Source organism: Phyllobates terribilis, unplaced genomic scaffold (genome assembly GCF_046119375.1).
Source record: "Phyllobates terribilis strain yellow unplaced genomic scaffold, ASM4611937v1 Scaffold_2__4_contigs__length_985480577, whole genome shotgun sequence".
In the NCBI taxonomy this organism is placed as follows: domain Eukaryota; kingdom Metazoa; phylum Chordata; class Amphibia; order Anura; family Dendrobatidae; genus Phyllobates; species Phyllobates terribilis.
Window position 1 is genome coordinate 168,009,335 of NW_027362762.1, and position 20,683 is coordinate 168,030,017.

General features: G+C 41.9%; 1 protein-coding gene across 6 annotated transcripts in view; it reads left to right on the forward strand.

The window, feature by feature from the left end:
- SLC11A2 (solute carrier family 11 member 2) overlaps positions 1-18,506 on the forward strand; it is a 99,799-nt gene extending 81,293 nt beyond the window's left edge. For all 6 annotated transcript variants that reach the window (XM_073663248.1, XM_073663249.1, XM_073663250.1 and 3 more), the window contains exon 17: positions 16,265-18,506. In XM_073663248.1, coding sequence (XP_073519349.1) covers positions 16,265-16,345 — 81 coding nt within the window. In that variant the 3' untranslated portion in view covers positions 16,346-18,506. The remainder of the gene's footprint in view (positions 1-16,264) is intronic.
- The last annotated feature ends 2,177 nt before the right edge of the window (positions 18,507-20,683 follow it).

Sequence of the window (20,683 nt, forward strand, 5' to 3'; positions counted from 1 at the left end):
AGAATTATTCATTTTGCTGTGTCCCTTCCATGCAATCCTGGGAAGGGGCAACCTTGTAGCCTACCTGTTTACACGCTTGAAAAAAACACAAAATTTGAGCTTGATTTAAAATGGTATACATGCAGCACATAAGTGCATGTTTCACAATGGCCATGAATCAGAAAAACCTACAAGAAGCAAAATGAAAATAAACCTTGCTGTAAATAAATAAAAAGCAAGTGCATTTAAATAAAATAGGGTTCTTAGTAACACTGATTTTGATCAAAAATAATATGAAAGCTATCCCACCAGCGACAAGGTGAACCCGTTCGGGATAGAACCTACTCTGTCTAATATTAAAAACCTTACCATGTGTCAAAGTTGACCTCTGTGTGAATAAGGGCAGACTGAGGTTCAAGTCCCAAACTGTGAACACCAGCCCAGGGAAGCTTTTAAATGTATTATCCAGCTGTAGGAAGGGAGGCCACACCCAGGTTTTCACAGAATGCAAAATATACAAAGAAAAAAACACAATTTGAGCTTGGTTTAAAATGGTATACATGCAGCACATAAGTGCATGTTGCACAATGGCCATGAATCAGAAAAACCTACAAGAAACAAAATGAAACTAAACCCTGCTGTAAATAAATAAAAAGCAAGTGTTTACACACTTCAGTTGTTACGCACATCGCTGTGTTTTGTCACTGGATGTTTTTTTTTTTTTAATGAACACTTGGGTAGTGGGGTTACAGAACTTCCTTTTGACTCTTAGCCCATTTAATAAAGGTATTACAGAAGGGTTTGTTCAGACACCCTGTCATGGAGAAGGGCACTGACCGGTACAGATGCCCTTTACAACCATCCAAAGCCCCAGCAAGTATTGTGCAAGGTTCCTATTTTAATTAAAGGGATATTCCCCAAATTGCAAGTTATTCCTTTATCCGTAGGATAGAGGATGACTTTCTGATTGTTTGAGGTCCCAGTGATGCAGAGAACAGGCCCTGTGTGTAATGGAATGGATGTGCGCATGTTTGACCTCTGCTGCTTTCATTGTCTACGGGAGATCCAGAAATAGCCGACAACACTACTTGGCTTTTTCCAGCAGTCTCATAGACAATGATTGGAGCAGAGATCCAGCATGTGCCCCTCTGGTCCTTTCAAGATGGGGTTTTGTAGTCCCTTTTTTTCCGAATTGCTGAGACCCTGAAATATCAGGAAGTTATCCCCATTACATCGGACATAGGATAACTTACAATTTTGGGAAAACCTCTTTAAAGGGACTTGTGCATGATACCCACTGATTTCATATAAATTGAAACACCTGGAAAATGTATTCAAATAGAAATATTTTATTCATTAAAGTGCAAAAATACTGTCCAGCAAGGATATATACAAAAGAGTAGTTACCTACACGGACATTGCTGTAGATCCACAGGAGACACTCCTACATGCTGAGACACTGCGAGGAGGCACACCTGTACGATGTTTAAGGGTAACCTGTAAAACTTATTTCTGTATTTTTTTTTTTATAGAGGACTTCTTATCAGATGCAATCGATCAAAGACTATATCATGATATTCTTATAAAAAAAAATGTATCGATTTAGTTCTTGAATTGTCCATTAAAAAGAATGATTGCAGTAGTTACATAAAATAGATTAAATAGTTACAAAGTGATTGTCCATTTGTCCATAATTAGCTTAATAGTAAAGCACGTGTCTCCTTGGGCTTACATCGGCAGCTGTTTCCTTCACACATAGATCCTCGTCCAATATCCTGTGAAATGGCAAGAGCGCCCGAGCCCCCCTTCATGTATGGGCTATATAGGCCGGTCATACGAGCTGTTCTTCTACTTATGTTACTAACTTACACCGAATTAAAAATACACAAATAGCCCATGTCATCTAGAAACCCTAGCACGAGGCTGATGTAATCTTATGCAATATATGGTACAAAATTCAGAATAAAATGAATATCCGTAATTAATATTTAACATAACCTCCCAACTCTTCAAGCATGCCAGGGGAGGTACCCCCCGAAATTTCACACAGGTGTAGCTGTATTTTTGTATATATCCTTGCTGGACTGTATTTTTGCACTTTTTTGGATAAAAATATTTCTATTTGAAGAATACATTTGTCGGGTGTTTCAATTGATATGGGATTTTAGAGAGTGCGAGACCACCCTGATACTGAATTGGACTTGCTGGTTGCTGATTTTTTTTTTAATGAACTGATTACCCACTGGTTGTCAGAACTTTGTCTTCTTTGTGTGATTAATTTTCTAATTGTTTGTCTTTTTTTCTTCCCATTGTTTAATCTGTGTAATGATCTATCTGTGAATCATAACTTTACCGTCTAGTCCTCACAGTCATACTGATTTATTGTCCTGAATGTATGTGCATTAGGCTAAATTAGAAGGACATCTGTGTATTTAGCCATAATGCAATAGAAAGATAATGCGAGACTCGTATAAAGTCTCCCTGACGTAAATGATCCTGAATCTCTCAATAAAGGACTGCGGATCAGGAGTAGCTGGCTCGGTGTGATTTATTTAAGCACAGACCTACATACAGTCTTCCTATCATAACCAGTCTCATCTGCTAGTATATGACACAAGTCCTGAATATTAAACAGGTTTCCAATCTCCGTGTGTGGACTTATAACACGTGTAGGAGGGAAGTATGCTTATGGCCGTAGCAACGAGCACCATGATTTTAGGTTCACCTGGTATGGATCGATCAGCTCTTCTATGCCATCTTGTCGGATGCAGCATAGCATAGAAGAGAGTGGCTAAACTGGGGTCATATTTATTTTTCTATGAAGATACTTCACTTTCTATTTTGGGAATAATGCTTTATCCCTTATTCATAGAATAGGGGACAACTTACTGATCGAGGAGGTTGTGACGCTGGGACATCCATCAGTCGTGAGAACAGGGCTCTGCCCCCCATCTTGTGTACATGATTGACCTTCGCTCCATTCGTTGTCTACGGGACTTCTGGCAATAGTTGAGCGCAATGCTTGGCTTTCTCTGTATATGGAGGAAGCTGTGAATTATTTGGGGATGTAGGGTGTGTGTGACTTAAGGGTTTCCTATTAGTCCTCGCAACTTTTAAACAGCTTGAAAATGCTGAATTAACTCATGGAACAACTATAAATCCATGAGCTCCACAGTTTTCTATACGACCTCTGAGACTTGAGGAGTTTGTATGTCCTCCTTGTTTAGGTATCTTTCTTCCTACACTTCAAAAACATGATGAATTTTGATTGTGGGCCCCAGTGTGGACAGGGACTGATTGCATTACTTAAATGCATGAAAAAATAGGAGCCTTGCTGGATCCACTTTAAATACAGACCTTCAAAAGGATGATATTAGAGTTCTTTTATTATAGACCTTGATGCCATATAACTTTGCTATGCTGTGAGTGTCCAATTACGGTGATCCTTACTAGGAAAAGCGACTCACCACTTTAGCCCTCGCTGGTTGCTAGGAAAATGTGATCAATCTTGCCAATTTGAATGTTAGGTAAATTACATTTTCTAGGGTATGCCATCACTTTACCCCTTTGCTATACATATTAATTTCCTATACATCACTTATCTACTACAGGTAGTCTGCCAGAAAAAATGACTGTTCAAGCCTAGCCCATGCGCTTGGTGCACCCTTGGTGTGGCCACACAGTTGAGTGCACCTTCTCACCTACCTTTTTTTTTTCCATTTATCATTGCTCTTCTCTGGGTCTATAAAGTTAATGCTGTCACTTAAGGAAGAGAATAGTGGAAATAGAGGGAAAACAAGTAGGTGGAGAGGTGCAGGGAGTTGGCCACGGTGCACCTTTGCTTGAGGTGAATAGTCATTCTGTGCTGACTGACTTTCTTTAAGGCCAGAGACAGACTGCTGTATAACTCATGCGACGATCGCGTCGCACAGACTGGACTTGCCAGCACCTCTCCTGACCAGAACATGACGGCGTGATGTATTTCTATGCAGCTGTCAAGCTCAGGTCAGGAGAGGTGTCTGCCACTCCGAGGTTTAGGATGCGATCCTCGCATGAGAAATAAGGCAGTCTGTCTCTGACCTAAGCATTAAAGTAGAAGGTGCCATATACCGCTACCAGTCTACAACAGATGGCCTTCTTGGACTTACATATGGGCCAAGAACTTTTGATGGGCAGTAGTTTTATTCCATTGCATAGGCCAACTGCTTAATTTATAGTTTGCCAAAGATGTAAGAGTGGAATGGGCAGGAATTGAGAGTTGGTTTCGACTTTTTTTTTCTCATACTGCACGGGAAAAAATAATAAATTCTCACAATCTAAAATTAGATTTTCTAAACAATCTATTTTCTAGGCAGTTTCCCATGTGCAGACGGAGACATTTGAGAATGTTTGTGAGTGAATGAGAAGTTTTAATGTGGCTGATTTTACCATGTAATCAAACATTTAGTGAAACTCTATTTTCTTAGCAGTCTCAATGCAGGTACATAATTTTACTATATAAAAGTTCATTAGAAAAACCTTGTGTAGCTTGCTTCCAACTATTAGATTTTGCAGCAAATTCTAAAGTAGCTTTACTAATTAATTGGAAATTCATTGTCATCAACAGTAGTGAGCCAATTTTCAGGCTTGAGAGTTTCTGATTTATAAAATGAAGGATGGAGTGAAATATAATGCTGAGCGACCTGTCAGACCCACATCTACTGAACAACAAAGTAAAAAAAATAATCAGAAACTGAAGTGGAACAAATTATTTAAAAGTAAAAATCTACTTCTGAACACCATGAATCTTCATAACAGGCTCCCTGCCTAAGAGACTGGAAACCACTGATAGACTGTAGATGAGACCGGTAACTTAGACAGCAAGCAGTAAACCATAATACCACTCCGCAGCCACAATTATTATATTGTGTGTCTACTCAACGTGAGAGAGTTGGTAAAAGGTCCTCTTTAAGTGCATCTTCCCACCTCCAGTACTTGTTTCCCCTCCATTTTCAGCATTCTCTGGCTCTATAAAGCCAGTGCTGTCAATCAAAGAATAGCAGGGGTGGAGATAGAGGGCAAGCAAGTAGGTGGGAAGGTGCAATTAAATGTTTGGTCACACCATGGGTGTACGGAGGGCCTGTACTTGTGAAAAGTCATTCTGTGCTGACAGAATCCATTAAAGGGACTCTTGTCAGCACAGAATCACTGCTCCAACGAAGTACAGGCGCTTGGTACTTCACTGCGGGGCCAATCGTTTATATATATCTCCCACCTGCTTTTTTCACTCTATGAAGCTACAGCTGTCAATCAAAGAAGGGGGTGGAGATTGAGGGAAAACAAGTAGCTAGGAAGGTGTATATAAATGATCGGTCCCGCCGTAAAGCTCCGAGCAGCGGAACTTTGTCAGCATAAAATGACACTTCAAACGAGTCCCTTTAACAGGATGAGACAACCCCTTTAAATATAATCATTTTAAACCTGTCAACATAGTACACCTACATTTTAAATTACAGGAGACGAAAGGGATCATGTCAAGTCCGGAAACGATATTTACTTGCAGACATAAGGATAATCTGCAGGTAAATGGTGTTTAAATCCTGTTTAGCAGATTATGGAATCACTGGCTCTAGGCAGAAAATTAAATGTCAGTACAGAATGACTGTTTAAACAAAGTACAGGTGCTTCAGGACGGGGCCAAACATTTAAATATTCCTTCCCACCTGCTTGTTTTCCCTCTAAAGGCCCCGTCACACTAAGCGATGTCGCTAGCGAGATCGCTGCTGTGTCACGGTTTTGGTGACTCACCAGCGACCTCACCAGCGATGTCGCTATGTGTGACACTTTGCAACGATCAGGCCCCTGCTGTGAGGTCGCTGATCGTTGCAAAGTGTCCTGGACCATTTTTTGGTCGTTGGCCTCCCGCTGGCCAGCACACATCGCTGTATGTGACCAGCGGGACCAACGATCTGGCTGGTAACCATGGTAAATATCGGGTTACTAGGGGCACGCGCGCACTTAGTAACCCGCTGTTTACCATAGATACCACTTTGCTACGGTGAGCGGAGGCTCCAGCGCACCGTAGCAGAGTGGTATCCATGGTAAACAGCGGGTTACTAGGGGCACACGCGCACTTAGTAACCCGATGTTTACCATAGTTACCAGCCTGCTCCTGCTTAAGCAGCAGGCTGGGAACGGGAGCAGGACATCGTGGAACGATTCTTTCCACGATATCGCTGCTCCCCTCATCGCTGGTGAGCCTGCCTGTTTGACAGCTCACCAGCGATGTATTAGCGATGCAGCAACGATCCCTGACAGGTCGTATCGTTGTCGGGATCGCTGCTGCATCGCTTAGTGTGACGGGGCCTTAACTCCATCCTTCTCTGGCCCTATGAAGCCAGAGCTGTCAGTTAGAGGGGGGAGGAGATAAAGGGAAAACAAGCAGATGGGAAGGGTATATAAAGGATTGGCCCCCGCCATGATGCACCCAGCGCCTGTGCTTGGTTTAAACAGTCATTCTGTGCTCACAGAGTCCCTTTAAGTTTTATTCTCCATGCAGCTGCTTACTTCCAGTCATTGGGGCAGTGGGGGGTGCTGCTGGTCACCGCTTACTACAGTGAGCGCGCTGTAATCATGCACACACACTGCAGATGAGCTGTCAATCAAAGTGCTGGGAGTGACTACAGCTGCACTCATTGTATAGTGAGCAGTGACTGGAACCGTTCCCTGCACCGCCCCAATGACTGGAAGCGATTAATCGTCTGCAGGGAGAATAAAACATTTTCTCACTGTAGCCGCTGCTCCAGTTAAACACTATCTGCAGATTACCACTCTTTTTGCAGGTAAATGCATTTCTGGATTTGACAGATTCCCTTTAATTTCAAAGACCTAATCAATAAAATGTATATACTTTGAAGTCAGCACATATAGTGAAGTGCTATAACCTTAAAGAAGCACTCCCATCAAAGTTGTTGTTCTGTTAATATATTGCAGTCATATTATACAGCACTGTGTACTTACAATTACTCATTTTGCGTTTCTACCCAGAAAATTCTACTCTTTTCCATTAGATCTATGACATCACATGGTTAAAAACTGACTTGCTGAATCCTTCTAAGCTCAATTTTCCCTGCATGACTCATGAGTCACTGCAAAAGTCTTTCGCAGTGGAAGGAGGGAGCAGCTGGGTCAGGAGATGAAAAGGGGAATAATAAATGCAGGGATAAGAGACTTCCTGTTTCTGCATAGAACAGAGAAAAGAGAAGAATTAGCTGGGTTGAAAGGCAAAATGCGCAATTGTAAGTACACAGTGCTATATAATATGATGATTGGAATATATTAAGACAAGGATGTCAAACTCAAATTCACAGAGGGCCAAAATGAAAAACTTAGACAAAGTCGCAGGCCAGCCAGTATACAGTATAATAGGCCCCATAAAGTCCTCCATACAGTATAATGGGCCCCATAAAGTCCTCCATACAGTATAATGGGCCCCACATAGTCTTCCATACAGAATAATGGGCCCCACATAGTCCTCCATACAGAATAATGGCCCCACATAGTCTTCCATACAGAATAATGGGCCCCACATAGTCCTCCATACAGAATAATGGGCCCCACATAGTCCTCCATACAGAATAATGGGCCCCACGTAGTCTTCCATACAGAATAATGGGCCCCACGTAGTCCTCCATACAAAATAATGGGCCCCACATAGTCCTCCATACAGAATAATGGCCCCACATAGTCCGCCATACAGAATAATGGCCCCACATAGTCCTCCATACAGAATAATGGCCCCACATAGTCCTCCATACAGAATAATGGCCCCACATAGTCCTCCATACAGAATAATGGGCCCCACATAGTCTTCCATACAGAATAAGCGGACCCACATAGTCCTCCATACAGAATAAAGGGCCCCACATAGTCCGCCATACAGAATAATGGCCCCGCATAGTCCTCCATACAGAATAATGGCACCACATAGTGCTCCATACAGTATAATGGCCCCACATAGTCCTCCATACAGAATAATCGGACCCACATGGTCCTCCATACAGAATAAAGGGCCCCACATAGTCCGCCATACAGAATAATGGCCCCACATAGTCCTCCATACAGAATAATGGCCCCACATAGTCCTCCATACAGAATAATGGGCCCCACATAGTCTTCCATACAGAATAATCGGACCCACATAGTCCTCCATACAGAATAAAGGGCCCCGCATAGTCCGCCATACAGAATAATGGCCCTGCATAGTCCTCCATACAGAATAATGGCCCCACATAGTCCTCCATACAGAATAATGGGCCCCACATAGTCCTCCATACAGAATAATGGCCCCACATAGTCCTCCATACAGAATAATGGCCCCACAGTCCTCTATACAGAATAATGGGCCCCACATAGTCCTCCATACAGAATAATGGGCACCCCAAAAGGTTGGTGGTGGTTCTGGTGTCACAGGCCAAATAAAACCACCCTGCAGGCCAGATTTGGCCCATGGGCCAGAGTTTGACATGTATGTATTAAGAGGATATAAACCATGATGGAAATGCTTCTTTAATTCCCGAGGCTCTAAAAAGCAAACCTGGAAAATAGAAGGACCATTTATGTTAGAGTCTTCTTTATGGTTTGCTTAAAGAAGTTGTCCAGGACTTTTACATCAATGGGCTACTGTTAGGATAGTTTATGATCTGATTGGTGGGGGTACGTCACCCGGTGACCCTGCCGATCAGCTGTTTTCGGTACCGGCGCCAGAAGTACTCCGTTGCGGAGCTGCACAGCTCCATAAATGGTATTGTGGCAGTGGCGTGGTACTGCACATCTGCCCCCTATTGATTTGAATAGGAGGCGGATGTGCTGTACCCAGTTGCGGCCGCTATAGCTTTGATGAAACTGATGTGCAGCTCCGCAACTGGGCACATCCGGCCGGCATCGGGAACGGCTAATAGGTGGGAGCGCCTGGTGACCCATCCCCATCAATCAGATATTGATGACCTATCCTAAGGGTAGAAAACACTCCACAGCCGCAGTGTGTACTGCCCTCCTATGGCTTTGCCTCATACTTCAGTCCTCTTGCAATATGCTATACTGACGAAGGTCAATACGACCGAAATGTTTATTTCTGTGGATTGTCTGCACGAAATAAACGTTATTCATCTTGCAAATTACTCTGGAGTGCCAAGTTATCTACATTTTACTATCCTGGACAACTATTCCCGGGCAACTTCTTTAAATAAAATATTTACAATGGGTCAGTACTGCAATGCAATCAGAGCACACGAAGAAGAAAGGACGGCACCACTAAACGTTCGCTAGGAAGCCAAGTGTATACATGTACGAGTCGGGCTGTTTTCTTGACCTCCGTCTGTGTCTCCTGAGTGTCTAGATATTTCCTGTAGATATTACACTATCTGTATATTGGTGACCTCTTATATGTCTTGTCTGGTTCTATGATTTAATAAAAGATTACGGTATATTTCTTTGGGTGCACTTATTATCTAGAGTGTAAAAGTAGTCCATAATCTGACATTGGCTCTTATAGTCCTACAACAGAGAATGAAAAGCAACCGTTCAAAAAACATTAAATAAAATTCACATTAAAGGGAATCTGTCGGCAAGTTTTTGCTATGTAATCCAAAGACAGCATGAGGTAGGGGGTTAAAACACTGATGTCACTTCTCAGGCTGTGTGCTGTTTTTTACTTACAATGAAGGTTTTATCACTAGGACATTATCGCTGCCTCCTTCAGTCGTCCGACCACGTCCCCTCCTGTGATGAGCAGCTCACTGTCAGTAGACAGACAGCAGTGATATGGGTGAGGTTAGCTTTCTCAGCTTTTAAGAACTCTGATTGTATCACAACTGCTGCACACAGTAAACTAAGTGACACATTGCTGGAATCAGGGTCTCTTTTCCTACATTATGCTGCTCTCCGGTGAAGGAGCAAAAACCTGGCGACAGATTCTCTTTAAGAACGTTGCCAGCATAATTTTGGGGTTGATGTTTTTGACATTTGATGTGACGAGCTCTACCTTCTGTCAGCCATTTCTCATTAGGCATGGTCACTGTAGTGAGAATGAAGAGAAAACACTAGATTTATTGAGCTCACCCTATTTACAGACCGTGGAGACAGAATACTAGGTTTGGGTATATGGATGATATGAAGTTGGATGCTCGAAAAAAATACATTTCTTCTCACCAGTATCCCAAATCTCCAGCTGGATCTGCTCTATGACAACTGTGGAAAAGAACTGCATCAGGCCTGATGATCAAATTGTCTATAGACACATGAAGGTTCTGTTCTATGTAATAAAGCCGTTCTCCTTAAATCACTTTATTGACATAATTAATTTAAATGTAAAAAACAAACATGGCTACCTTTACACTAAAAGCATTGTAAGGGGTCTGGGCTCATTTAAACTTCACATCTGATCTTTCCTATTCTCCTAGTGTTTATGCTGTAGTTGTGTGTTGCCATCCTCTGAATATGTGATGTTTTTACTGTTTTACAAGCTTTCATTACAAATAGTGACAGTGGACGGTGTAAGTACATGTATACACAGGACTGCTGCATGTTGAGATTTTTATATTATGCTATTTTAGTTCTCAAACCTGCAATAATATTAATGTAAAGCTATGTACAATTTTACAATCATTAAAATTGAAAAATAAACTTTGCAAATAATTTAACCCTAGAACGCATTACCATAAAAATCTACTTTTTCACATACCTGAGGCCTTTTAGGCCCGTGTGCAAATAACATGGAATAACTCAAAAGAAAATGACAAACAACTATATACCTGAGGAATACCTAGAGTTTCAAAATTCTAACTAAAGTAATCTTGCAGAAAATAGAAAACAATTAACCGGTTCAGGACCGCCCACTGTACATAAACGTCGGCGCTGCCTGGGCTCTGTGCAGCGCCGACGTTTAAAAACGGTGGGTGGTCCCGCAGCGCTCAGGACCCCCAGGGTCCTGCTAGCGCTGCGGTACCGGTTCAGAGCGATAGCTCTGACATGTGGCATCATGGGGACCTGATTGGATCAGGTCCCCATGATGTTAACCTGTTCCTATCTTCTAGATGCCGCGATCCATAGCGATCGCGGCATTTAAAAGATAGGGACAGCCGGTGGTCGGCGATCGGGACCCCCCACATACCTGTCAGCGGCGGGGATCCCGGTGCTGTGACCTCTGACATCATCGAGACCTGATTGGCTCAGGTCTCGATGATGTCAGCGTCACACCAGCCAATCAGAGAGATCACCAGGGAAGTTTGTTTTAGCAACAAACTTTCCCGGGCGATCTGCCTGATAAATGCAGTTTCTCCTCCGATCTCAGTGAGAGAGCAGAGGAGAAACAGTGTGACAAGAGCTGTCAGCCTTGCCACTGTGAAAGTAAAAAAAAAATAAAAAAGAAAGTAAGAGTTAGGGTTAGTGAGTCTGTCAGATCAGTCAGTCCTGTCAGTCAGTCAGTCCTGTCAGATCTGTCAGTCAGTCAGTCCTGTCAGATCTGTCAGTCAGTCAGATCTGTCAGTCAGTCAGATCTGTCAGTCAGTCAGTCCTGTCAGATCTGTCAGTCCTGTCAGATCTGTCAGTCAGTCCTGTCAGATCTGTCAGTCAGTCCTGTCAGATCTGTCAGTCAGTCAGATCTGTCAGTCAGTCAGTCCTGTCAGATCTGTCAGTCAGTCAGTCCTGTCAGATCAGTCAGTCAGTCCTGTCACATCAGTCTGTCAGTCCTGTCAGATCAGTCCGGTCAGTCCAGTCCGGTCCCGTCCTTTCAGTCCGGTCCGTTCAGTCCAGTCAAAAAATATAAAAGTAAAATGGCCCGTCAGACTTATACCGCAGAGGAGGTGTATGCCCTGCTGTGTTCTGACACTGATGACAGCGCAATCTCAGATGGAGATGTGGATTTTGAGGGCTTTAGTAGCGGCGACACTGAGAGCCCAGAAATGAGCAGTGATTCTGTTCCATCCTCAAGCCCAAGGACCAGTACAGCAATAGGGGCAAATAGCGCTACTGGAGAAACGTCTCCAAATCAGGGAACACTGCCCAGTACAAGCGCTGTCCCTGCTACTAGTGAATTGGCGCACGCCAGTGTACAAGGGGCTTTGCCACATGATCTAGCATTTCCCAGATGGGAGGCTTCAGATTCGGCTGCTCCATTCAGCCCTGATTTCAACGCCATTCCTGGTATAAATGTGGAGGTGGAAGATTTTGGACCAATTCATTTTTTAATTTGTTTTTTACAGACAGCTTGCTAGAGCATATTGTCGTGCAAACAAATTTATACGCGTCCCAATTCATAAGCCAGAATCCCCGATCTTACTATGCTAGGGCAAATTTATGGACACCAACTAATGTCCCGGAAATAAAAAAATTTTTAGGACTTACATTTGCCATGGGGCTTGTTAAAAAACCGAGCATTCGATCCTACTGGTCCAACCACCCTGTTCAAGCCACCCCTATGTTTTCAGTCGTTCTGCCTAGGACCCGTTATGAAATGCTCATGCGGTTTTGGCATTTTAACGACAATAGTCAATGCCTGCCCAGAAATGCCCCAGAACATGACAGGTTATATAAAATTAGACCCATCATTGAAAATTTGTCAGAAAAATTCTTAAGCCTCTACACCCCAACACAAAATATTTCTATAGACGAGTCCCTTGTAAAATTCAAAGGAAGACTGCACCTCAAGCAATTTATCCCATCTAAAAGGGCAAGGTTTGGAATAAAGCTCTATAAAATGTGCGAAAGTTCAACCGGATACACATCCGCTTTTCGCATATATGAGGGGAAAGATAGCCAACTAAACCCACCAGGATGCCCTACTTATCTGGGGACATCTGGAAAAATTGTTTGGGAGCTGATAAGTCCATTTTTTCAAAAAGGCTACAATCTATATGTGGACAATTATTACACCAGCATACCCCTATTTAAAAGTCTGGTTGAACACAACATCGGGGCTTGTGGGACCATCTGTAAAAACTGTCAGGGGTTTCCACAACCATTGGTCAACCAAAAGTTTCAAAAGGGGCAGTCAGGGGCTGTACGCAACAGAGAGCTGCTTGCCCTGAAATATAGGGATAAGAGGGATATTTTTGTCCTCAGCTCGATCGACACAGATGCCACAAGGGCCACTGTAGAACTAGGATCCACCACTCCGAAGCAAAAACCTGTGTCAGTCATTGACTACAACAAACACATGGGGGGTGTGGACCTTGCAGACCAGGTTCTACAGCCATACCAGGTATCAAGAAAGTCCTATACCTGGTATAAAAAGTTGGTTATTTATTTGTTTCAGGTGGCCACATACAATTCTTTTGTGTTGTACAAAAAAGCAGGAAATTCAGATCCTTTTCTTGATTATCAAGAAAAGGTAATTGAAAATCTTGTCTTTCAAAGTGTTAGCCCCGCTCATCCATTAGAATCTGAGGATGTGAAAAGACTCACTGAGCGACATTTTATTGCACTTATTCCAGCAACGGAAACAAGAAGGAACCCCCAGAAAAGATGTGTATGTACTAAGAGAGGAATGAGGCGTGATACCCGCTACTATTGCCCACAATGCCCATCATTGCCAGCCTTATGCGTCACTGACTGCTTTAAAATCTTCCACACAGAACCACGTTTTTAAACTGTAAAAATGTATCCCAATTTGTCATTCAAACATTTGGTTCATTTAGTGAATGACACATTCGAGTAGAGCTCACTTAATTTCCAGGGGGGGTTCTCCAGAATCTAAACCTTCCATTGCGTGCTTGTTTCTGGAAATCATCCATTGAGTTAAAATGGTCACTAAACCCATAGATGAATTCCCAGAGGGGTTTCATTTCCAAAATGGGGTCACTTCAGGGGGGATTCTTTAGCTCTGGTACTCTGAAAAGTGCCAGAACAGCATAATCCCCCCTGAAGTGACCCCATTATAGAAATGACACCTCTGTGGGAATTCATCTATGGGTTTAGTGACCATTTACCTATCTACTTATTTTCCCACCACTAGATTAATTTATACAGAGGAGTAGATTGTAAAATTCGGTCACTTGTTGTGGGTTTCCTCTGTTTAGGCACCTCAGGGGCTCTCCAAATGCAACATGGCGTCCGCTATCCATTCCAGTCAAATTTCCATTCCAAAAGTCAAATGGCGCTCCTTACCTTCCAAGCCATGCTGTGCGCCCAAACAGTGGCTTTGCACCACATATGGGGTATCAGCGTGCTCAGGAGAAATTGCACAACACATTTTGGGGTCCATTTTTTCTGGCTGCCCTTGTGAAAATTAAAAATTTGAGGCTAAAGTAGCAGTTTTGTGTTAAAAATGTGTTTTTTTATTTTCACACTTCAACATTATAAAATTCTGTGAAGCCCCTGGGGGTTCAAGGTGCTCACCACACATCTAGATAAGTTCCTTGAGGGGTCTAGTTTCCAAAATGGGGTCACTTGTTGGGGGTTTCCTCTGTTTAGGCACCTCTGGGGCTCTCCAAATGCAACATGGCGTCCGCTATCCATTCCAGTCAAATTTCCATTCCAAAAGTCAAATGGCGCTCCTTACCTTCCAAGCCATGCCGTGCACCCAAACAGTGGCTTTGCACCACATATGGGGTATCAGCGTGCTCAGGAGAAATTACACAACACATTTTGGGGTCCATTTTTTCTGGCTGCCCTTGTGAAAATTAAAAATTTGAGGTTAAAGTAGCAGTTTTGTGAAAAAAAGTTAAATGTTCATTGTTTTCTTCCACATTCCAAAAATTCCTGTGAAGCACCTGAAGGGTTAATAAACTTCTTGAATGTGGTTTTGAGCACCTTGAGGGGTGCAGTTTTTAGAATGGTATCACTTTTGGGTATTTTCTGTCATAAAGGCTCCTCAAAGTCACTTCAAATAAGATGTGGCCCTAAAAAAAATGTTTTTGTAAATTTTGTTGTAAAAATGAGAAATCGCTGGTCAACTTTTAACCCTTATAGCTTCCTAACCAAAAAAAATTTTGGTTCCAAAATTGTGCTGATGTGAAGTAGACATGTGGGCAATGTTATTTATTAACTATTTTGTGTGATATATCTCTCTGATTAAAGGGCATGAAAATTCAAAGTTTGAAAATTGCAAAATTTTCAAAATTTTCGCCAAATTTCCGATTTTTTCACAATCAAACGCAAGTGATATCGAAGAAATTTTACCACTATCATGAAGTACAATATGTCACAAAAAAACAAACTCAGAATCAGGGGGATCCGTTGAAGCATTCCAGAGTAATTACCTCATAAAGGGACAGTGGTCAGAATTGAAAAAATTGGCCCGGTCACGAAGGCAAAAACAGGCTCTGGCGCGAAGTGGTTAACAGGGCGGGCCTGCGAGGCCCCAGGTATGCGTTCTAGGGGTAAAAATATCTTACCATATTGTGTATTCAGCTCCTTTGCAGACCTGTGTGTTTCAGGGGTTGCAGATGATTAAACCCTGTGTAGCCTGACCTTGCAGTCATTCGTAAAGGCTCCCAATACACATTCAAGTTGCCCAAATCTGGTTGACTGGCTATATAAAAGTGTTGGGGCGGAGGGTACACCTGATTCTCCCCCATAAGATGATGTAAGGGGAGAAAAGGATCGGCCAGGTTGAATTCTAGCACTTTATAAGCTGGCAGCGACTTTCTCTTCCCATTGAAGGCTGTCTGTAATAGGATAACGTTGGTGCCGGGAATAGAATCCGCGCTCCTCCGTGGTGAAGAAATATGACGAGAGATTGTTAAATTTATACAATCTTGTAGTTTATTACTAAAAGCTACGATTACTATCCGTTTCGTGGACGTCCCGTCCACTTCCTCTGGTACATAGCTGATCTCTCTCTACTTATCTTCCCATTGAAAATACGTTATGGCTTCATCAACTGTGTCAGGAGAGATAGCGGTTGGCTGAAGCAGCATTCATCCATAAGCTATTTAATGTGTATTGGCACCTTTACTCTCCATCCCATCCTACAGACTGTATGGAAGGGTGAAAAACATGAACATAGCCAAAAGTTGTGCATACTGCTCTGGCTGTGCCTGACACCAGCTTCCTTTACATGTCGGCCCCCTGGGTACTGTTAATGGACCAAGAGACTATAGAAGGGCTGTAGTGCAAATTGTTTACGTACGTTGGACTATAATCCTCTAAGTGTAAATGTTATCCATCTCGGCTCCATATTCATGTACCCTCCAGTTTTCTGTAGCCCCTCCTTCCCCCCTGCACACCGCTGCTTTCAGTCACATGTATAAAGTATATTCTTTTGTATTGTGTAGCTTCTTATGTGTTGTTTCTTCCTCTATTTTAGTATAACCTGGGGTTGACCACATTCCCTGAGCTTTTCTTACTAAACAATATGGAGAAAGAAGACCTGCCCTCCTCCCGGTGATGATGGAAGTCATATGGCATACTCACCCCGACTCTGAAGATCTTCATCTCCTCTTGGCCCTAATCTAGGAGAACTCAGCAACTATGAGGTGCCATGTCAAAGTTTGGGAACTAAAAGAACATAATAGTGAACATGACCATCAACACAACTCTGGTTATATTTATTGTATTTTTTTAGCACTTTCGTAAGGATCAGAGTCAGTATGCGAACTGTCATATTTGGCAATGTTTTGTCACATTGGCTCCATTCTGATAGAAAAGGTAAGCCTTCATCCATTCATCGAGATGGCCGTGACTGAGAATTGGAGTAGGTTTGTGTAGAGTGGCAAGAAGGGCGATGCCGATAATGAGCTTTCAATTGTTTTTACCATATTAGTAAATAGTAGTTATTAGTGTGATCAGCAGAAATTGAGGCAGGGTAGAAGAAACTGATGAAGTAAGTTGGGTTACCCAGCACAACCAGTCATGTTTCACATGACAATCTGCACAAGAAATGAAAACCATTGCCTAAATGGTTGTCATAAGCAACCATGTTTCTTACTGTAGAAACCTAGATTATGGAAATAGTCTTCAGACGTGAGGCTGTTTGTCCAACTTCATTATATTATAAACAGGTTTACTGTTTTGTGTTGACTGCTGGAATATAACTTTCTGAATTATGGATGGAAAAAAAAAAATCAATGCTCCCACCCTTAAGCAGATGTTTTCTTTAAAACGTTATTTTTCTGCAGATATTTTGAAAAAAAAATTATGATGCCACTTAAAAGTTATAGGCAACATTCATATAACCATTTCCAACTTTGGTTAAAACACGTACGGTTTTCATGCAACAGGTCAAAAAAGAAACATCAAACTAAAGCTATTTAGGTGGACTGTATGGGTACGGTAGTAGAGGATGCTGCTCGGACAGGGGAAGAGACACCAAATAACGGTGCTGCCTTTGTGGGGAATTTTCTAACCGTGCCTTGTAATCATCTATATGTATTATGACTGTTAAATGTGAACTGTGATTTTTTTTTTATTTCAATTGAATCTTCCCTTTCTATGAGAAGAGTGATTCTGTGATATGGTAGTCCGGTCACTGCACTGTAAGAATAGATTGTGAGTAGGGATGAGCCGACCCGCGAAGGTTCGGGTTCGACCGAACTTTAGTCCAAAGTTTGGTTCGGGTTCCAGAACACTTTAGAAATTAATTGGGACCCGAACTTTGGAGCTAGAAAATATCTATCTCTACCATAAAATGGACTTCCAAGAGAAGTCAGAGTTCGGAGTTCAGCACTGGCCACTAAGTGTCCGGTACGAACCCAGAACTTTACAGTTCGGCTTCACTCATCTCTAATCGTGAGCTCTTAGGGGCAGAATGCCGTTTAGATCCAGTTATGCTTGAAGTTACATCTCTCTGAAGCTTTATACCGATTGTGGGAGATACTATACCTCTAAGTGCATACTAGAAGTATACATAGATGCATATTTCAGTTTTGATTTTATATAAAATAGCAATTTTTTAGAATATACATGGATTTAAAAATCTGCGTATTTACTTTACTTATACCAGAAAAATAGTTGTTAAACCATCGTCTGGTCTCAGTTGGCCGATGGTTGCATATTTCTTACATGTTCATTTCTCATGTAACTTTGTTGGTAACTGAATGCTAGCTGGAACACTACATGTGGGGAGTCGGAAGAATGACACCATGTTATATCCATGACATACACAATTCTGCTGAGGTTTTTAAACCATTGTTGATTTATACAATTTTTCTTGTATAAGAAAAAAAAACCTGGAATATTTCTTTATTAATGTAATTTTAATTTGTACTTTCACATTTCAAATGCTAAGATTATACTGCAAAGATCATGACCGTTATATCAATAGACCACAATATACCATTTTATTATGCCGCTGTGCCTATTTGACTTGGCAACGGAGAAAGGTTCGAATTTACAACTCTCTCCACGCGCCTTGATCAGTGTTTCCCCATTAAGTATATTTTTCTGTCACACTGATATGGCTTCCAATTTTAAAAGTGCTGTCTGTTAAAAAATAAATAAAAAATGTATATCACAGGTACAAGAAAACTGGACGTGTGAATAAGGCTTCACAAGTATTTTAAGATTTAGAAAATATATATTTTATCCCTTTCCCCCAAAGATCTGGGGTTTAGAATAATAGTACTTCCCACAGTTCTTATATTCATTATTTATTACATTTTAGAACTCTCTCGTTAGGAATTTGGTATTTGAAAAATCGATAGCAAGATGTGATCCAAGTATTCTATAGTGAAAACGTACAGAACAAGAAACAGGTCAGAGCTTTATATAAGTATAGGACGATCATCACCTCTCACGTAGACTACTGCAACATGCTCCTCTTGAGCATTCGGTCTCGTGCCCTTTTCTATCGGTCTCGTCACTGGCACCTATTGTTTGGCAAATACATTTTAAAATCCAGACAGATCAGGCTCTCCATTACTTGTCCCCCTCCATACATTTTTGCCATACCTCTCACGTGTTGTTCCAGTCTTCACAAAGCCGCCTTCTCGTCTGCTTTTTACACCTTGACTCCAAAATTTCTTCCATGTGTCCTCCACATTCCAGAACTTGCTACCCCAACACAGACTCTCTCCCATCATCAAAAAGTTCCAAAGCACAAGTATCTTCTCCCCGCACGTACAGTCGTTCCCTTTAACTGTTTCCTCTTACTGCGCCTTATTGCTTGATAACTTGAATGGGAGATGAACTCTACATCAAAAAATTCTTATATCCAGCAATCACCGAAGCAGGTAATAACCGATAGGTGTCGGTCCCACACTGATCTGATTTAACCTAAATCCTTGACAGCGCTTCTTTGCATTAAAGGGGTTGAGTTCACTATGGCTGGAGCCAATGATACACAGTAAAGCTAAGCGCACGCAATGTCTTTAAGACGCCAGAGTACCTGCATTGTTTTTGAGGCACAAGAAGCTTTAGGAAAATTCCAGCGTTGTTTTTCCTAAAGAGTCATCTTTTTTAAAATCTTGCGTATAAAAATAGTGTCAGCTTCCAAAAAGTCACCTGAAGAAGGGGCAGGTCAGTTCTTTTAACCCCATCAGTCATTAAAGGTTGTGAAGCAGCTAAAAAAAAAGTTACCAAAGATGGAACATCAGCACAAGTCTTTTTGACATTGTGTAAGTGGTTATTTTTTTTACATGTTTTTTAGAGCTGGAATCCGCCTGAAAAAGATGTCGTGTGCACATACCCCAACTCTCTGCTCTGTGTTATAGAGGAGATACCTAATCAAAAAAACTAAATTATTTTCAAAGTTGTTAATAATGCATCTAATAGAGAATTAAGAAGTGACAATCCAAAATATACAAAACATCAAAATAAATCACAAAGCAAATCTGTATGACAAAGGGCAAGAGAAGAAGTCAAAAGTCAACAATATTATGAATTGATGTTTGGTAATAAGCGACAAATGAGTTTAATAAGTAGAAATATATTAAAGACGTTGTCCATTACTTGGACAACCCCTGTTCATGCCTCTCACTTGGCCCCCATAAAATAATAAAGCCTATACTCGCCTCTCGTGCTGGCACCATTCCCGCGGTGTCGGCACCCGGTCTCCCACGCTGTTGTTGTGACACTGGCACCCAATCAGAGCTGGCGTCACTGTCCCCGCCTCCTGTTGAATTGAGCATGAAGAGGACGTCAGATCAGCTGCAGCCCGGACTTCCTCTTCAGGTTCAGTTCCTACAAAGGCGGGGCCTACGAAGGCGGGGCCAGTGACGCCAGGGCTGATTGGGCGCCGGCATCACGTGTCACAACACCACGGCAGCACCGGGACCGCAAGTGCTGACACCATAGGAACTGTGCCAGCACTGGAGGTGAGTATAGGCTGTATTTTATGGGGGTCAAACATTTTGATCAAGAAGGGGGTTGTCCTAGTAGTGCACAACCTCTTACAGTGAAGAAATTATGTACATGCACTTGGACCTTCTGACCAAAATTACACTTGACACAAGTCCTGCCAAGTCTCAACTGCAATATTATTAAAATTATTATTTTTTTTTGCTGATTTTTGTGTTTCTTGCTGGTTTTCCCAATTAACTTTAAAATATACCTGTCACCTCCCCTTGTCAATTTCAGTAAATACTGGCTCATGAAATAATTCTGTTTATTATTCCTACAAGGAAATAAAGCATAAATTAATTGGGTGTTAACACACTGTCCAATCATTGGTACACAGCGCAGAACAAGCCCTTTGTTAAGAGAAATGATAACACCTAGTTGTTAATTTATTCATAAATATTCTGGAGGAATAACAGAGAAACCAAACAAAGTTGATATTTCGTAGGCA